Raw genomic sequence first — 19,774 nt, forward strand, 5'->3', positions numbered from 1 at the left:
AGTTCACCCAAAAATGCAAATACGGGAGAAGAAGCATGGACACAAAAGTTCACTTCAGCCCAGTGTTCCCAACAACCAACACTGATTACCTGCACAGGTGCGTGCTTTGGCCGAGGAGGGCGTGGCTTCACGCTGAAGACAGTGATTTAGTTACTAGTGATTCGTGAATATCAAGCCCGGGTTGTACTGGGAAGCTCCCATCGCCTGCTCCCCACAGAGGGCGTCCACGCTGCCGCCCCGCCCATCAACAGCGTTGCCACGGTGACGTCTATTGTACGTGATGACGTCGGAGGTATATGAGCGCAGGCGGCGGGATCTCGCTCCCCTTTTACCGCCATCTGAGCGCGCCTCGTTCTTCCGGACCTTTCGCTGCGCAGAGCCGACCCAGCAGCCCAGCAGCCCAGCAGCCCAGCAGCCCAGCAGCCCAGCGCCCAGCGCGAGAGCGGAGGTAAGGGACGGGGACCCCCCCGGGGACCCCCCCGGGCAACGCCCCGCATGTGCGCATCGTCCCAGAAGTGGATGTCTGTGCTGCGTAGATGTAGAGCGGGGTCGGAAGGCGTTCTCCGCTAGCGTTGATGCTAGTCCCGCCGGGCAGCAGCCATTGAGCTCGGCTCCACCGCGACGTGCCTTTACGGTGTTACGCAACCACACGGCGCCCCGCGATTAGCATGGCAGCCGTCAGGATAACCGGAACGTTTATTGGTCTGAAATGTCCCACAATTGTTTTCGCTTTTCGTCATTACACGTGCCTCGTAACATTTTGGGAGTTGACCTTATTTTTTGGAGGATGACGTTACGCCTGCGAGCAGCGGGGGTTCGGTAGTCCGGACGCGGGGCTCGGTTTAACGAGGTAGCCGTCAATTGTCGCATAGCGAGTGCCGGTTAGCACTCTATAGCTGCCCGTTGTCGTCGCTATCCATCTGGCCCATATTTTCATGCTAACAGCACCGTGTTTGTCGAAGCTAGTCCTCAGCAGAAGTAGTGCGCGTCAAGCTAGCAGCATCAAGCTAACGGCTAGCCGGAAGCATCGAGGCGGCGCAGTGACGAGCTCGGAGGCCGGCTGAAGTTAGCCGCTGTGCTAGCCAGGTTCCTGCTGGGGGACAAGCCCCACAGTGGCCGGCGGGGCTCCGGCAGGTCGGCTAGCAGCAGCTAGCAGCAGCTAGCTCTACTGGTCGCTGAAGGAAGTTGCTAGTTGGGCTCCGCCCGGGACTCTTTGTCAGTCACTGCCGGACTTGAGCATGCAACACGTGGTCGCTGAGCGCCGAGTTCAGTCATTTTGAGACTGCTGTAGCCATTGAAAGTAGGATTTTGTATTAATATTTACAGAAACATTGAAACAATTCGAATTGGTGCGGTGTGATAATGATTGATCACTTGAATTCACCATACAGAGATATTTTACTAGTTTTTATTATTATACCTGTAATGACAAATATTGCATCGATTGTATACAGGTAATTCAAGAACATAATGCAATTGGAGCTGAAAGCATTTGCAGTACTGGATTTTATCAGTAGTGTAAATTTATCGTACATTCTTCTGCTACTAGTAACCACAAGTTAGAATCCGTTTTGCAAAGGCGGTATATTTTTAAGGGCTGCTCGAGCTTTCTACATGATCTGGACTCAAAGTGATCCACTTCTATGAGAAACGTTAAATCATGAGGGCACTTGCTCTGAATCTGACATCAGATCACAGGATTGCAATTCAGAAGTTGGCAGTCACAGGATCTTCAACCACAGTTTAGGCTATGAGGCGTCTTAAATTATTGGAAATAATGAAAAGTAACCATTATTACCAAAGCACATATTAAGTGTCTTGGTAATTTATTGTAATTTATGTAATTTAGTCATTCATTGTCATTTTGCATCCGTGGTGTAAAATTATTTTTATTTTTCTAAAGTTATTTTGCATAAATTAGTAATTTAATATTAGTTTTATTTGTATTGTTAAATGTTGATTTATGTACGAAGGACTTTAAACGGAAACAAGACCGCAAGAAATGCTCCTCTTAGACAGGATGTTTGACTGTACTTGTACTGTAATACATGCTACTGTGTGCCTGTACTTGTACTGTAATACATGCTACTGTGTGCCTGTACTTGTACGCTACCATTCTATTTAAATAAGTATATTCATCATCATCATCATTGATTTCTACTGAGTCCAAAGACTTGGATGATGGTAGTAGTGTGAGAAGGGATCCATTTGGGAGTCCTGTTCTTACTGGAGGGGCAGGCTGAACAACATTCTGATGAATGGATGTGTGTCCGGTTACCCAGGGGGCACTGGGGTAACAAAGAACATCACTCTGTTATGCTCAGTGTCACACCTGCAGAGTGTCGCAGCAACACGACATTGGATTTGGATCGGCTTTGTTTCTACAGACGTTGTTCGGTTTAATTATTGCTGGGTCAGCACTGATGGGATCCGCAGGATCACTTTGGGAGAAATCCGAAATCGAGTTGGGCGATCATTTTTATTTTCTTTATCACCTGCGCAGCCCCCGAACAAACCAACAGGTGTCAGTATCTGTGCTTACTTGGTGTTTTGTCCTCTCTTCAGCATCACCTGCAACTCGGAAGATGGCAGACATTGACAAGTAAGTACCCTTAACCTTAATGGATAAAATACACAACATGATTTAAATACGCACGGGACAGCGCAACAGGACGTCCTCACTGAGGCGTAGGGAAGACGGTGGGTAACTGAGGCCTCGGGTGAGGCCTCGGGTGAGGCCTCGGGCTGAGGCCTCGGGTGAGGCCTCGGGTGAGGCCTCGGGTGAGGCCTCGGGTGAGGCCCCGGGTGAGGCCCCGGGTGAGGCCTCGGGTTGCATCGTCACAGCTTGACACAGAGCCGGCGCCTCAAAGCGGTGGAATGATGGGTTGAACCCGTTCCTGATGAGCTGCTCCAGTGACTTTCACACAACACAGATGAATCCTGCATCTGTCACATGATCTCTCCTCCACTGCTGGCCATCGATTATCACCTGCTATAGCCTGAAGGGGGGGGGGGGGGGGGGTCCTTTTTCTTTGGGCGAGACGACCTCAATCATCTCGTCTACAGCCGCATTAATTTTTTAACGACGTATTGCTGTTCCCGCCCCCACACGCCTTCATCTCGTCTAAAATGTTCGCGTTCTATGCGAATAGTCGTTTTATGGCTGATCTTCTGTTTCCCGAGAAGCAAAGACCAGGCTGAGATTGACCCGGCGGATATGGAGGACGTGGAAGAAGTGGAAGAGGAGGAGACGGCCGAAGATGAACAGAGCAAAGGTAGGCCTACCGTAGACGGGATTCAAAATGTTGTGTGTAGGTGTGCTGAAGAAGAATGCAAAACGGGTGAAATGTACTCCATCGTTTTCATGCGTTGGTTTTAGGTTGTCCCGTGTCGTGTCTGAACACTGTCCCTCTGCCGGGTTCTTAGAGCGACTGTTTGGGTGGTGGTTCTAATCTGTTCATTTGTGGTTCTTATCCTCTGTTTCTGTTTCTGCGTCTGCTTGATGTTGAATAACCCGACTCCCGTCTTGATGGATGCCTTTTTGGCCGTGTCTATTCATAGCGCTATAGAATTGTCTTTTTAAAAAGCCAGACTCTAGAAGGCTCTACCCTGATCGTCATAGCGACAGCTTTTGAAGTCTGACATGAAGTTTGGAAGCCGAGAGGAGATTATAAACTCAAATCAGCCAATGCTAACATGCAGTTCAAACGTATCCCAGATCAAAGCTGCCGTGAGACACTATTAGATACTATTAGGGACTGACGCTCAGTTCTGCATGCAAGGAGTTCTTCTTCAGTGATTTTAGTATGTACCATGTCCTCTCACGCATACCTGCATGGGTTGGGATGACATCGTACCATACCTGAGTAGGCGCAGGTCCACAGCTGGACTAGATAGGAACGGGTATTAATTATATCCGCGGTAAAGTGAAGGAACTCTCGGCACATTTAGATGAAACATCATTGCAAGCTTTCGTTTATCGTTTACAATCCCAAAATCCATGAGTTTACAGGGCATCATCTAAATTATTTGAAAGCCATGTGCTTTACACATTTTGTGTCAACGGAAGAGTGACCTCTGACCTCTGAAGCCGTCCCAACTGATGGCACTCACCTGACTGGCCTCTGATAGGTGCAGGCTGCGTGTGCCACCTGTCTGGAGCGCTTGCTGCATTGCAGGCTTGCGTGCGCATTGGAGCCAAACTTGCTTTGATCTTTAGGATAATACCAAGTCAGAGTTGGCAAAATATTCAGGAAACATTTTGGGTTGTATTGATAATTTAGTGCTGGTCTCTCTGCTCTCGCAAATTGTGATAAGGCTAGAACAAACTCGAGTTGTGTTTTGTGTACAGCTGGTGGTTATTGTCAGATGTCAAACTCGCGGCCCGGGGGCCAAATGCGGCCCGCCATGTCATTTTTTTGTGGCCCGCGAGAACTGTTTGTCTGGATTATCACTAAAAGGTTCTAGATTGTTCTTGGTCTTTGAAATTATGGACGTTCAGCACTCACTCCAGATTGATTTTGATAGAGTACAGTTATGGCTTCATGCCAATAAACTTCTTCTCAATAAATCAAAATCTCATTCTGTTATTCCATAAAAACATCAATAGTACACCACTTAGTCTTATGTTTATGGATAAAACTGCTGTAGTATCAGTTGAGCAGTTTAAATATCTAGGTCTGTGGTTGGACCCCACACTTTCATTTAACTCTCACTTGCTTTCTGCTACTAATAAAGTCGCCTATCGTTTGAAATTGCTTTATCAGTCAATTGGTTTAGTTTTTCTGTTGGGAAGAAAATTGTTGCTACTTCTATATTAGATTACTGTGATATAATTTATCAAAACACTACAGCTTCAGTTCTTAAGTCACTTAATGTTACGTATAATAGTCTGTGTAGATTCGTTCTCCGCTGCCCTTTAGAACCCAACGACTGTCCTGCTTACTCCATCCTGTAGACGACAGTTTCACTGGTTATTGTTTATTTTTAAATGCATTAACCTCAGTTATCCGGATTATTTGAAACGATATTTCATTTATTTTCACTCTTCCTATAGTTTACGTCGTGCTGACCAAACCTTTTTTGTTGTTCCGAGGATTAAAAAGGAAATGGGGAAATTCGCATCCCATTTCAAAGCTCCTGCGGATTGGAACAGTCTTCCATCCTCCATCCGCTCTATAAGATCTTATAATATGTTTAAAAATGCCCTATTGTTACATTTTCAAAATGTTTGTAACTGCTTTTAACTTTGTGTTGCTATCTTATTTTCTCATGTTATAACTGCAATTTTAGTTTATTATTACTATTTTGACAGAGCTACGTGTGCATGTTTGAGTGTTTGTGTGTAAAGAGTATTTTTTATTTTATTTTGTTTGTTTGTTGTTGTTGTTTTTTCATATCTGCACTGCTGTTATTTTTCATCTCAAGGGGTTTTAGCCTTTCAAATAAATGAATAAAAATATACACCGACCGTGAAAAGTTAAAGTGAATCGGAATTGATGTGTATTTTTAATTGTTAAAATGTAATATTTCTTGACCTCACTCTGGATCCTATCCAGATGAAATTCGGTGGTAAGACGGAGGCCCCCACCCTACATGACTCTCAAATTCCATAAACGTCGATCAATAATCAACCGATATATTGAGGAACAAACTTTGAGGCTCCATTGATCTCTTCTGGATCGTCCCCAAAATGTAATCTGTTCCTGGTAATAATCCCAACATTTCATCAAGATCTGTCCAGAACGTTTTGAGTTGCCGTGCCAACAGACAGATGGCCAGAAGCTGATTACATGACCTCCGCCCAGGCGAAGCGGGGGTTATCAAAACAAGAAGTACATGCATGTTAATGTGTGTACTGTAATAGTTATGTTACGGAGTAGTTGCCTTTACTCTGTTATGGTTACAACTGGCCCCTAGAGGGCAGCCATGATGCCGGTGTGGCCCTCGGAAGCCGAGTTTGACACCCCTGGTCTAAAGCGTGAATGTCCTTGTGGACGACTGCGTTTAAGTAAGCACCCGGTTACGTTGGTGCCTGTCGAAACGTGAGTCCGGAGCTTTTGTATCCCCTTGAAGTGACTCGTGTCTGTGGATCAGGTCTAACGGTCGGCTAGTACAGGATGCGGCGCCCATCAGACGGAACCGCGTGCTGCTACTCAGGAATCAATCAGTGTGTTCCTGTCCTCAGCTCGTCAGCTGACTGTACAGATGATGCAGAATCCACACATCCTAGCTGCCCTGCAGGAGAGGCTGGATGGTCTCACGGGTTCGCCGTCGGGGTACATGGAGAGGTGAGGCGTGATCAGGTTCTATCGCCCGTCGGCGCATTCCTGCGTCGTGTTTGACCGTAAAATGGCTGATTCAGTCCCGCAGCCCAGCCGTTAGTCTCAATCATTTACTCACACTCGCGTGGTTGCGGAGGCTTTTGCGTCTCCAGTCGCGTACTTATATCCAGCGTAGCTTCCTCGGCGGTGACTGTCTTGTTGAGCAGCAGTACTACGATGCAGTTCAGGTTGAAGTGGAATCCGGGTGCGTTCACGATGAAACGACTTCATCCAATAGGAGGCTGTACATGAATAGCAAAGATTAAGCATCGGTCCGCGCAGAGCTTCTTCATTCTGATGGCTCAGAAGCAACAGAACCAGCAGAAATTAAGTACAGAATTATTACAGAAATTAAATGTACGTATTTTGTGATCCTGTGGAATCACTGCGTCATTTCTGGAACCAGGCTGAGAGTTCAAGCATAAATCTATGAACGAGTGACGGACCATTTAATTCACTCAGTCGTTGAGCAAAGCGAACCTCAATGAAGCCGGTCCCTGGCGTAGATTCGGTGTGTGTGTGTGTGTGGCTAATCAATCTGCACGAGTCGGTCGAATCGGTACGGCCCATTAGTACGCACTATATTCTGTTTGAAGTCAAAGCGTCGCTACACAGGTTGTACTCACCGTTCTTATTGATCTGTCGTCCTGCAGTTTACCAAAGGTCATAAAGCGGCGTGTGAACGCCCTCAGGAATCTGCAAGTCAAATGTGCCCATATCGAGGCCAAGTTCTACGAAGAAGTACACGAACTGGAGAGGAAGTACGGAGCCCTGTACCAGCCCCTCTTCGATAAAGTACGTCACTACACATTCGTGTCTTCATCGGGACAGTAGCAGCACCGGTTGTACTCTGGTTACCTTTGTGCACCTTCTTGTCATAGTTTATTTTTACATTTGGACTGATTTTTGACCGCCGTGCGCCTTTCGTGTGGCGCACGGTCGAGTTTTGATGAAATGAAGGATTTTAAGTGCGCCTTTCTTCGTACGGTGATTGCAGTAACTCTGAAAGGTAGATAAAAAAAAAAGGAATGTAAATATAACCACTAGACCTTACGTTATGCACTCGTAACGACTGTCCGCCCAGCCGTTCCCACGGGAGTTTCTGGAGTCCATCCCGGCTTGCTGTGGGTGGGAGGCGGGGGTGCAACGGTTCACGTGATTTATTGAACCCTTTCCGTTAATGCATTTTTTCTCATTAAACGTATCACTTGGTCTATCTAAGCGCTCCGTGTGATACTAAAGTCCCGGGCGAGTTTCCACACGTGCGTGTCGGACACTGTTGCCTGAGGAGGAGGGGCGCTGGTAGCTAGCAAAACTAGCAGAGCATTAGCGCTGTATTCCAGCTAGCTCTGTTGCTAGTGAGCGGGGTTGTCATCACGACCAGATCTATGCTTTCTGCGGAAGAGGTGGATACGTTCGTCTTTTTGGCAAAACCTTCAAACTTGAATGGTTGGTAGTGGCGATAGTTACATTTGTCATATTCAGTGTTCAAAGTTTACAGTTGACTTGTTTGTTTATAATTTTATTAAGATTTTAAAATTGTTACAGTACAATAGATTTAAAAACTCAGTCTAATTTATTTATAACAATTCTATTGTTTGCATTTTTTTAAATAAAGAAATTCTGCCTTTTCTTGTACGAAAATTAGCCGAATGGAGCCCCTCTAGAAACCAAGCCGTCTAGTCACGCACGCACTCGTACGCTACGCGCGGTTCGGGGTGATTAATCCATCTAAATTGCGTAGGCGGGAGGAAACCGGAGCACCGGGAGAAAAGCCACGCAAAGCCCGCACAGATTCGAACCCGGAACCTTCTTGCTGGGAAGCGACAGCCCTTGGTTACCCGTGTGCCGCCCCACAACTTGTAATAACTATTCAACAATTATTACACCAACATCTACTCGGGGCACATTTGCTGACGTTGTGGTCCTTCATTTTCACTTTTTTTCTCATAAAATTCCAGGTTTGTCTTTTAATCCGGGGTTCTCGGTCTGTGTGGGGAAGCGTTTTAACGCCGAGCGGACTCGGTGCGGAGTCAGCTGGAGATGAACCCTTTCTTTCTTTTCTCTGGGGTCATCGGCTCCTCTTCTTTCTCCTCTGTTGGCCTTTTCCCCTCTGCAAAGAAGTTCTCCAGACGTTTGTTTTTGTACTTATTTTCGCTAGTTTATGGCTATTGTTTTTGAGTAATGTGTCGCGTGACCAAGAAGACTTGCAGGCGATTGTTACGTCAAAATAAAAGGCCTATTATTATAAAAATGGTTTATTCTTTCTGTGTGACTCGGTAGCGTGTCACGGACCGGTACCGGTCTCGAGTATGGGTGGCCGTGTGTTGGATAGTACTCGTACTCTGGGTGCGTTTCACTAAACAAGGCTGACCTTAAATCACTCATCTGGGCCGTTTCATAGATCGTCACGCAGCATTTTCTCAGGTCACCAATGCGGAAGCGTGAAAGGTTTATTTCCACGCAAACAAGAACTACAGAAACGTCCTTGCGTGTCACGAGGACGCCCGTTCCTGTCGTAACTCGTCTCCCCTGTTTCAGAGAAGCGACGTAGTGAAAGCAGCATACGAGCCCACAGATGAGGAGTGTGAGTGGAAGGCAGATGAGGAGGAGGAGCTGACGGTAAGCAAACGGGTACAGGTGGCTCGTGCACCTGCGTACGTTTCTTCCTCACCTTTCATGCAAGCATCTCGAGTCGTCCGGAACATGCTAGGTTTCAGTTTCCAACGCACGAACACTGCATGCAGCAGATGAAGATGAAGATGTGTCTTCATCAGCGGCACTGATTCCGCCCCCTGTTCTCCATTTTCTTTCCTTGGTGTGGCGTCTGCTGAAGAGCTTTGTTTCATGTCGCTATACGCTAAAGAGAATGTTTTGAAGTCTGCATTTCTGTCTCCATCAGGATGAGATGAAGGAGAAGGCCAAGTTGGAGGAAGAGAAGAAGGACGAGGAGAAGGAAGACCCCAAAGGCATTCCAGAGTTCTGGTTAACAGTTTTCAAGAACGTGGACCTGCTCAGTGATATGTTGCAGGTACTTTCACCCGAGCCCGGGCTGGGGGGGCAGTGGAAATGGTTCAGTGTTTGCTTCCACCTGCTGGCCAAGATCTGTAATGATTCAGAAGGGAAGTGTAGAAATACTTGGACTACGGTCCCAGTGCTGTGCTTTCCTGTCCGCAGGAACACGACGAACCCATCCTTGTACATTTACAAGATATTAAAGTGAAGTTCTCTGATCCGGGACAGCCCATGGTGAGTGAACACGACTCGTTAAATGGCTCAAGCAGGTTAACTGTAGTCTTTGAATAGTCTTGTTCTGTCTTTCCTAGAGCTTCACGCTAGAGTTCCACTTTGAGCCCAATGAGTTCTTCACAAACACAGTGCTGACCAAAACCTACAAGATGAGGTCAGAGCCGGACGAGAATGATCCCTTCTCCTTCGACGGGCCGGAGATCATGTGCTGCACGGGGCAAGTTCAGCGTCTAGCTTCTTGGGTGGTTTTTCTATACAGGTCTTGTGTACAGTAAAATACTGCAATGCGTTACAGGATGTAGTATTTCCTGTTCTGACTGTTTGTGGAGGAAAGCTGCAGCCACTCCTCGCGTCTGAACCCGTTGCTTCTCACTGTTGCTCTGGCTCCGAGTACGCACCGCATGATCGATAAACTTGAACCCGAGATGTCGTTTGAACCTGTTCGTGTGTCGGATGCTGATCTGCTCCGTCCCGTCTCTCCTCGTGTGTCGGATGCTGATCTGCTCTGTCCCGTCTCTCCTCGTGTGTCGGATGCTGATCTGCGCCGTCCCGTCTCTCCTCGTGTGTCGGATGCTAATCTGCTCTGTCCCGTCTCCTCGTGTGTTGGATGCTGATCTGCTCCGTCCCGTCTCCTCGTGTGTCGGATGCTGATCTGCTCCGTCCCGTCTCTCCTCGTGTGTCGGATGCTGATCTGCTCTGTCCCGTCTCTCCTCGTGTGTCGGATGCTGATCTGCTCCGTCCCGTCTCTCCTCGTGTGTCGGATGCTGATCTGCTCCGTCCCGTCTCTCCTCGTGTGTCGGATGCTGATCTGCTCCGTCCCGTCTCTCCTCGTGTGTCGGATGCTGATCTGCTCCGTCCCGTCTCTCCTCGTGTGTCGGATGCTGATCTGCTCCGTCCCGTCTCTCCTCGTGTGTCGGATGCTGATCTGCTCTGTCCCGTCTCTCCTCGTGTGTCGGATGCTGATCTGCTCCGTCCCGTCTCTCCTCGTGTGTCGGATGCTGATCTGCTCTGTCCCGTCTCTCCTCGTGTGTCGCCATAGCTGCACGATTGACTGGATGAAGAGCAAGAACGTAACGCTGAAAACGATCAAGAAGAAACAGAAGCACAAGGGCCGTGGCACGGTGAGGACGGTCACCAAGACTGTCCCCACAGACTCCTTCTTCAACTTCTTCACCCCCCCAGAGGGTAAGGCGGCGCGGCTAGACCCGTACGTCCGGGCAGCGTTTCCAGGCGTGTGGCTGAACTGACATTGAATATCTCTGCTTGTTTACAGTTCCGGAGAACGGAGAGTTGGTAAGGACTTGTTTATCACTGGGGGGTGGAACCCACCATTAATACAAACTAGTACAGTAATACCTTAACATACGTAACTGTAAATAGTGTAAGTATAAACCATAGCTAGAAAACTAGTCAACCTAACCGCAGCTGTTCAGACGCTTTTAGGAGCGTAACCCGTGTGCGGCGTGTCTGCCTCCAGGATGAAGACCCGGAGGCCATCCTGGCTGCAGACTTTGAGATCGGCCACTTCATCCGGGAGCGTATTGTTCCTCGGGCTGTGCTCTACTTCACGGGAGAGGCCGTCGAGGACGACGACGACGACGTGGGTGTTGGATTGAATTTATAATCCCAGACGTACTGGAATGACGCGGCACCATTCCAGAAGGTTCTCTCTGCTCCGCTTGAGGGACGAGAACTTTCTCTTCTGTTGCAGTCAGTGGCTAAAGACGAGACGAAACGCGTCGCTGAGTGCTGCGGAGTTTATGAAACGAATCTGTTAAGCGCTGGAAGGAGGGCGTAAACTTTTAAAGCCCCGCGTTTGTACTTGAGGATCAGCAGATCAGTTTAAATGGTCACAGGATAGAGAAGTGTCTTCTGAAAGGACGTGTCCACCTTCTTACGCATTTCCTATCTAATCCTGGCGTCTGTTTTGCAGTACGATGAGGAGGGAGAGGAGGCCGACGATGAGGTGAGGCCGGTCTGACGGTTCACGTGAACCAGGCTTTGTGTTGGGACGAGGTCCCGATGGAAAGCAGCCGGGCGGAAGTTGATCTGTGCTGTTTTCAGGAAGGGGAGGAGGAGGCTGATGAGAACGACCCCGACTATGATCCCAAGGTGAGAACGCGCACGAGACTGTTGGCCCTGGAAGCCATTCCCAGGTAGCCGGGCGGTTCTTTCAGGGAGCTGTGGGGCGACTGATCCCAGAGCAGCGGCTTTCAGGCTCACCTGCAGGTCGAGGACGGCTGACGTCAGAATGCGTCCTGTCAAACGCCTTTTGGCTTCCAGGAAAAAAAGAGAACGTCCCAGGGGATGTCTTCCTCCGTTCACCGTCATCCTGAGCCGTATTCCAGATTTCCGTTAGTCCCTTAAAATCACGTTTCAGGTTTTATTTGGTTTGTGTGTTTGGTAGAAAATGCTGCCGTCCTTCCAGTCTGGCTGCTGCATGTCCTCAGTGAAACAGACATGAGGGTGTATTGTGCAGAGCCCCCAGAGCCCCCAGAGCCCCCAAACCCCCCAGAGCCCCCAGAGCCCCCAGAGCCCCCAGACCCTCAGAGCCCCCAGACCCTCGGAGCCCCCAGACCCTCGGAGCCCCCAGACCCTCGGAGCCCCCAGACCCTCGGAGCCCCCAGACCCTCGGAGCCCCCAGAGCCCTCGGAGCCCTCGGAGCCCCCAGAGCCCTCGGAGCCCTCGGAGCCCCCAGAGCCCTCGGAGCCCCCAGAGCCCTCGGAGCCCCCAGAGCCCTCGGAGCCCCCAGACCCTCGGAGCCCCCAGACCCCTCGGAGCCCCCAGACCCTCGGAGCCGGTGGTTCGATGGATCACTTCTATTAGGGACGTATCGTAACGCTTCCCAGGAGGACCTGCTCAGGTAAACGGCACAAAGGTGTTCTCCAACGACATCAACGTTAATCAGACGTTCACCTGGACTTGATGGACGGTATTTATTTTCTGAATGACCGTGAACAAACGGCTCCACTCGCTGCTGCTTTCTGCTTCACTAATGGGGCTGAGAGGGACCAATGGGGGGGGGGGGGGCGTGGATGCATGATGACTGATGCTGAGCTTGTCCAGGGTTCTCTTTGGGCTCTGGACCGGCATGGAGGTTTGGCTGAGGAACCCTTTGATGTTCTGTGATCTGCTCGTTTAGTCTTTCATCCTTCGTCAGCTGCTCTTTGATGTCTCCCCACTAGGTTTGAGTGACGGTAGAACCCTGTCCCGGTAGGTTCAGCTTACTGCTGGTCCCACCCCCCCTACTCACAAGTACCCCGTCTGCCGCCGTGCTGGAACCTCCCCAGTTACTAACCCGCTGGTTTGGCGTTGGCTTTTTGACTTTAACCCTTTAGTGACCTTTGATTTGACCCCGTGTTACTGCTGGATGGTGAAATCGTCCCTCCAGCAAACATGGGCTGGTTTTGCCTTCGTGGCTGTTTGTTTTTAACACCCGTTTGAGCACCGTGTTTCTGTTCTCCTTCCTCGCTATCGATTTGCTGGCTTGGATTGCTGTTTGTTTCTGAAATCAGTTCTCGCCTTAGTTGGCAGATGGCCGGAAAACGAGAAACGCGACGGAGCGCGTCGCCTCACCGAGGACGCCGTCGGGATCAGGAAGATCTCGTTTAATTAAAAACACGATTCCACGACCGTTTCTGAGCATTGGCGATGAAAGCGGAGCAAGTCGGGCCTTGATGCCGTTTGAAGTTTAGCTGAGGCCGACTGTTCGTGGAGCAGCATGCATCGCCTCGGCAACAAGGACCCCGAACACACAGTATGACGGCTCGTTTCTGTCGCCGCGCTCTCCTCCGCTACGCCGGGTTGTTTCTGGTGGCTTATTTCCAGAAGCTCAGACTCGTAGTTCTGTTTGAAGTGACTCAGTCATTTCACACCAAAGTAAACGGTCAGGTCGGGTATTTTAACCCTTTAATTTCCTGACTTCCATCCCAGCGCTAAATGTCGTGTAGACTCTGGCACACCCGGATATTCTTCACCGATGGCGTCTGTATCTGATGGACTTCCTGCCGGGGTAGTGTTTGTAAGGCCTGACCAACGCACACGATGTCGCGTTCAACAGTAGATTGGGGCAGGTGAAACCCACATCAGCGGAATGAAGCCCGTAGGGGGTGCGATGCTGTTCCCTCGTCCTACAGCACCACCTCCAGGGTAAACCGGGAACTACCATAACTGCTTCCTGTCGCCGCCGCCAGCAGATATAACGTGATCAGCGTGTCCGGCTTGGAGTGAAGCCGCTTGTTGAATGGTGGACTTGTGCTTTGTGGGGGGGGGGGGAGGGGGGAGCCGTGTCTGCTTTCATCTGAACAGCCCCGTTTCCCTCCCTCTTGTCTTCTGCAGAAGGATGCCACCCCCCCAGCTGAGTGCAAGCAGCAGTGACCTGGGCCCGGCTGCCTCGAGGATCGACTGCACTGTAACGGCTTCTCAAAGTTAAAAAATAAGACAAAAGTTACTTACGGCCTTATGATGTTTTGTATTTTTCTTGGTAGGAATTTAAAGAGACAAGGTTTTTGTTACAAAAACTCATGGTATTATACTGGGAGCTCCGAGGCTCAATACACATAGTATTTTACTAGAGCAGTATTTTCCTCCCCTCTCTCTGTATGATGGAACACGGAAGAAACATCTACCCTGAAGCATGAGCTTGTTTCTTCACCGCTAAAACTAGTTGGGTTCTTGTGAAGTCTTTCGCTGTGCTTTGCTCTTAGACAACAGCCGTGCTTTAGAATGCCCCGCGGTGACATCGGGTCATGACCCCCCACCCTCCGTCTTCCTTCCTCTCCCCAAAGTCAGAGGGTCACTATTGCTCATCCCCGTTGAGTTCTTCCTTTCCTTTAATCACTTAGTGGGGCCGTTAGCACTTGTAAAGCACTGTAGCCTTTCCTGAGGGGGGGGGGGACGGACGGACGGACGGACGGACGGGGGCACCCTGCAGCCCGGTGCCGACTCTGGTTTGCCTGATCTTCCTGATGGGTTGGAGGTTTTGGCCACTTGTGCTCGACTACTTTTCATTGTTGATACGTTCCGGTGAGCAGACCGGCCCGCGCCGTCACGGCGAGTCCACGACTTTCAGAGGTCCACTCTCTCTTGTTGTGTAAACGGTGGCTCCCAGGACTTGGTACCGCCAGGTCCAGTCTCAAACATTCCTTGTTGTTCATTGGATATGGACAGGGATGGTTGGACAGTCCTCCAGGCCCCTCCCAAACCCTTCAGCACGTTGTACCACAGTGTGGTTACCGGCATCCTGCCGTCACTCAGCTGTCAGGCTCCGCCTACAGATCAAACCGTCATGGAGGCCGGCGCCGTAACCCCGCTGTGTGGCGCGTTTAATGCACGCACACACACACACTGCCTGTTCAGAGAGGCTTCAGAAGAGCTGGGATGATTCGGTGCAGCACAGAAAACGATGAAGACGGGCCGAACCATGTGGAGCGACACCAAATTCCCCTCCGTCTGTTTGACAATCACCTCTTGTCATCGATTCTTGACCGGTCAGGTGACTCGCAGTCCGGCCCCAGAGGTCTAGGCTTATTTCTATCGCTGGAAGTGTTCGGCCACCATGTTGGCCAATGGCCCCCGAAAGCCTTGTGTTAGCCACAGATGCAGCAGAGAGGCGTGTCTGAGCAGATTAAGCTAGCCTTCCTCCCCGGCTGCTCGCTAGTAAAACCGGCCGCGGTGGCTTCCTGTCCGCCGTGGCGAGCCGGGGTACCGCTCGCTCCGTGAGGACTGTTCAGAACAAGTCCAGGGGAATAAGATGAAGGGTTCATGTTGGGTCCCTCTGAGCAGCTGTTGTCGAGGCAAAATGCTATGCTACATGCTAATGTACTCAATAACTGTTCGTGTATGTTCATTATTAAATTGGTTAAACACATCCGAGGTGCTCCGCTCCTTTTTCCTCTTTTTTGATTGAGTCCATTTGTGTACTGGAATGTTTTGTGTTTTTAAACACACGAGACAACAGTACCAGTACTCCATGCAGACACGTGGACCTGCAGGTCGGATGATGTACGACTGGATTCCAGTAGAGGGCGCCATCGCCTTGGAGTTGTACGGCATGTGCCACTTCCTGGCCTCTGGGGGGGGGGGGTGGGGTTTGTAATGAAATGACAAAATGAGGACATCAAAGACAACACGAGCACCAAGAGCGGCATTCATGGAGAGAGTCGTTTTTTTTTGTTTAATGGCTTAAGACACGGCTCACTTGTCGCGGGCGGGGCCCCCCAGGGACCCGAAGCTGGTCACGCGCTCCACCACCGCGCCGTTGATGTGGATGGATGAGTGTCGGCATTCCTGCTGAAGTCAACGAGTTCCTTCGTCTTGCTTGTGTCGAGCCGCAGGCTGTCATTACGCCACACAACCCAGGTGACACCCACAGCCACAACACTAGAGGGAGCTCAAACAACAGCCTGATTACCCCCTCCTATAGGACTAACATGGGTAAATCATCTTTTTACAATACTGCCCCCTAAGGGTGGAACTGTTTGACTCCCGCCCTCAAAACATGCACCTCTTTGGCCTCCTTCAAAACGGCCCTAAAAATACACCTTTCAGGGGGACAGAAACGGAGATAGTCATCACGACTCTCTCCGGATCAAACCCCCCCCCCCCCCCCCTTTTTGTCCACCTACGTTGCACATATTATGTGTCTTTGTAATTTATTGTTATTTTGCATCAAGTTAGTAATTTAATATTAGTTTTATTTCTATTGTTGAATGTCGATTTATGTACGAAGGACTTTCAACGGAAACAAGACCGCAAGAAATGCTCCTCTTAGACAGGATGTTTGACTGTACTTGTACTGTAATACATGCTACTGTGTGACTGTACTTGTACTGTAATACATGCTACTGTGCGACTGTACTTGTACTGTAGTACATGCTACTGTGTGCCTGTACTTGTACTGTAATACATGCTACTGTGTTCCTGTACTTGTACTGTAGTACACGCTACTGTGTGACTGTACTTGTACTGTAATACATGCTGCTGTGTGACTGTACTTGTACTGTAATACATGCTACTGTGTGACTGTGCTTGTACTGTAATACATGCTACTGTGTGACTGTACTTGTACTGTAATACATGCTACTGTTTGACTGTACTTGTACTGTAGTACATGCTACTGTGTGACTGTACTTGTACTGTAGTACATGCTACTGTTTGACTGTACTTGTACTGTAATACATGCTACTGTGTGACCGTACTTGTACTGTAATACATGCTACTGTGTGCCTGTACTTGTACTGTAATACATGCTACTGTGTGACCGTACTTGTACTGTAATACATGCTACTGTGTGACCGTACTTGTACTGTAGTGCATGCTACTGTGTGACCGTACTTGTACTGTAGTACATGCTACTGTGTGACTGTACTTGTACTGTAGTACATGCTACTGTGTGACTGTACTTGTACTGTAGTACATGCTACTGTGTGACTGTACTTGTACTGTAGTGCATGCTACTGTGTGACTGTACTTGTACTGTAATACATGCTGCTGTGTGACCGTACTTGTACTGTAGTACATGCTACTGTGTGACTGTACTTGTACTGTAGTACATGCTACTGTGTGACTGTACTTGTACTGTAGTACAGTGTTATCAGTGCAGCTCGATGGAGACTGCATCGACTGTACTCTGTTCGCGGTAGGCAAATTGGTGGGGGTCTAAGGTGGGAGGGAATTAGTGTTCCTCTTGGGTCGCCGTAGTAACAAAGTGGATGATGTCATTGATATTCTGGCTATGGTAATGAATAATAGTTGAAGGTGATACATTTGACTTTTTCGAGTGTTTATTCCATGAAAGATTAAAATGTGAACAAACCAAATCGGTCAGCTGGAACTACACAGCACATCCCGTCCTTGGACGAAACACTTCATGCAGTTCTTTCAAATACGTTCTGAGTATTTTTTAAATACTGAGATCTTACATCCATTTTCTTGGATCCAGACGAGACGACATTAACTGTCACATCTACACTGTCCTTATCCACCTCATGGGTCACGAGATCCCAGCTGACTGAGAGGAGGGGTACACCCCGGACACGTCGCCAGCGCATCGTGGGGCCACACATAGACAGAAAAGCACGCACTCATGTTTTATATTCGGAAAGTCCTCCGGGAAAAGGTATCGTCTTTGTGAGGAAGCCGGAGCTTCAGATGCGTAAAGGACAAAGATCCCGAGCGGACCTCGGGGGGGGCAGCAGCCCCTTCACGCCGTGGCCAGCCAGCAGCCAGGCAGCCCCGCACACGCAACACGTCACCGCCACCGCAGCATCTCATGCCCCGCCCCCCGCTCCGTCCAGCCGTCCAGTCAGCCGAGCAGCCCGGGAGGTGGAAGCGTGAGACGCCCGGGCGAGGATGCTGGACGACGGCAGGAAGGTGTTCAAAGAGGGGCTGCTGGAGAAGCGGAGCGACGGGCTGCTGCAGCTGTGGAAGAAGAAGCGCTGCGTCCTGACGGAGGACGGCGTGCTGCTGCGGCCCCCGCGGCCCCCGCAGCCCCCGCAGCCCCCGCACCACGCCGGCGGGGACGCGGGCAAAACCAAGGAGCTGCACTTCGCCAACATGAAGACGGTGGACTGCGTGGAGCGGAAGGGCAAGTACGTCTACTTCACGGTGGTCACGACGGAGGGCAAGGAGGTCGACTTCAGGTGCCCGCAGGACGGAGGCTGGAACGCGGAGATCACGCTGCAGATGGTCCGGTACAAGAACCGACAGGCGATCCTGGCCGTGAAGTCCACCCGGCAGAAGCAGCAGCTGCTCGGCCACAAGACGGTCCGCAGCGCGCCGAGCGTGGCGTGACGCGCGGGCGGTGGCGCGCCGTTACCGGTAAGAGAGGGAGCCTGAGGGGGCTCCCGGGTTTGGGGGGCCACTCGGGGATCTTTAAGGACCCCGTTTTCCGGGATCACGCGGGTAACGAACGAGGACGCCGAGTCCTCAGTCACGTGGGTCGTCCCCCGTGTCCCCCGTGTCCCCCTCGCAGGGTGTCCAGGGGGAGTTCTCCCTTCCCAACACTCACGACTTTACGCGCGGAATTGAGTAGATTCAAATGATGCACGTGACGTCATCAACGCGGGAGGATGATTGAAGCAGTGTCGATACAATGCACGATTTCAAACACTTGAAACTTCAAAGAGACTCTCAAGCAGGGGTGTCGGACTCGGACCTGTGCCGTGGAGGGCCGAGCCGTGCCGGTTCCTAAAGCCGGGTTCGACCTGAACCGTCTGGCGGCCCTCTTTTCGTCTGTGACCTCACAGGGGGGGGGGGGGGGGCGTTCCCAAGATGTGCGTGCACTCTCCCCGTGTCTGCACCGCACGCCGCGCTCGACCTGCCTGAGTCCAGGGACAGAATGGACAACATGAATTTATTGTGGTAATGTTCCGGTGAGGACCATTAGTGTGGTAAAAAAAGTCAGCTCACCGGTTACCATGGCAACGTGCAGCTGCGCTCGGGCCAGTTATGAATTTAATTTCGTTTTCAGAGGCGTTTCTGACAGAGCTGTTAGAGACAGACATGAGGGACGCTGTCCTGCAGCATCTGTTAGAGACAGACATGAGGGACGCTGTCCTGCAGCATCTGTTAGAGACAGACATGAGGGACGCTGTCCTGCAGCATCTGTTAGAGACAGAAATGAGGGACGCTGTCCTGCAGCATCTGTTTGAGACAGAAATGAGGGACGCTGTCCTGCAGCATCTGTTTGAGACAGACATGAGGGACGCTGTCCTGCAGCATCTGTTTGAGACAGACATGAGGGACGCTGTCCTGCAGCATCTGTTAGAGACAGACATGAGGGACGCTGTCCTGCAGCATCTGTTTGAGACAGACATGAGGGACGCTGTCCTGCAGCATCTGTTAGAGACAGACATGAGGGACGCTGTCCTGCAGCATCTGTTTGAGACAGAAATGAGGGATGCTGTCCTGCAGCATCTGTTTGAGACAGAAATGAGGGACGCTGTCCTGCAGCATCTGTTTGAGACAGAAATGAGGGACGCTGTCCTGCAGCATCTGTTTGAGACAGAAATGAGGGACGCTGTCCTGCAGCATCTGTTAGAGACAGAAATGAGGGACGCTGTCCTGCAGCATCTGTTAGAGACAGAAATGAGGGACGCTGTCCTGCAGCATCTGTTTGAGACAGAAAAGAGGGACGCTGTCCTGCAGCATCTGTTTGAGACAGAAAAGAGGGACGCTGTCCTGCAGCATCTGTTTGAGAC

General features: G+C 50.3%; 2 protein-coding genes across 4 annotated transcripts; both read left to right on the forward strand.

Moving 5' to 3' along the window:
- The first annotated feature begins 333 nt into the window (after nt 1-333).
- nap1l1 (nucleosome assembly protein 1-like 1) lies at nt 334-15,441 on the forward strand. 3 transcript variants are annotated; one of them, XM_068754969.1, is made up of 16 exons: nt 334-448; nt 2,566-2,602; nt 3,187-3,275; nt 6,188-6,290; nt 6,977-7,118; nt 8,865-8,945; nt 9,226-9,354; nt 9,501-9,572; nt 9,650-9,789; nt 10,612-10,757; nt 10,846-10,865; nt 11,050-11,172; nt 11,506-11,538; nt 11,637-11,684; nt 12,758-12,785; nt 13,911-15,441. In XM_068754969.1, the coding sequence occupies exons 2-15, from the start codon at nt 2,586-2,588 to the stop codon at nt 12,761-12,763; spliced, it is 1,149 nt and encodes a 382-aa protein (XP_068611070.1). In that variant the 5' UTR covers nt 334-448; nt 2,566-2,585; the 3' UTR covers nt 12,764-12,785; nt 13,911-15,441. The 3 variants fall into 3 exon arrangements, with proteins under 3 accessions (XP_068611070.1, XP_068611069.1, XP_068611068.1); XM_068754968.1 differs by lacking the exon at nt 12,758-12,785; XM_068754967.1 differs by lacking the exons at nt 12,758-12,785; nt 13,911-15,441 and adding an exon at nt 11,980-12,064.
- Nucleotides 15,442-17,924: 2,483 nt separating this feature from the next.
- Nucleotides 17,925-18,383, forward strand: phlda1 (pleckstrin homology-like domain, family A, member 1). Its single transcript, XM_068754970.1, has one exon. It carries the CDS (start codon nt 17,925-17,927, stop codon nt 18,363-18,365), a length of 441 nt encoding a protein of 146 aa, XP_068611071.1. The 3' UTR covers nt 18,366-18,383.
- The last annotated feature ends 1,391 nt before the right edge of the window (nt 18,384-19,774 follow it).

Source organism: Brachionichthys hirsutus, chromosome 22, assembly GCF_040956055.1.
Source record: "Brachionichthys hirsutus isolate HB-005 chromosome 22, CSIRO-AGI_Bhir_v1, whole genome shotgun sequence".
In the NCBI taxonomy this organism is placed as follows: Eukaryota; Metazoa; Chordata; class Actinopteri; order Lophiiformes; family Brachionichthyidae; genus Brachionichthys; species Brachionichthys hirsutus.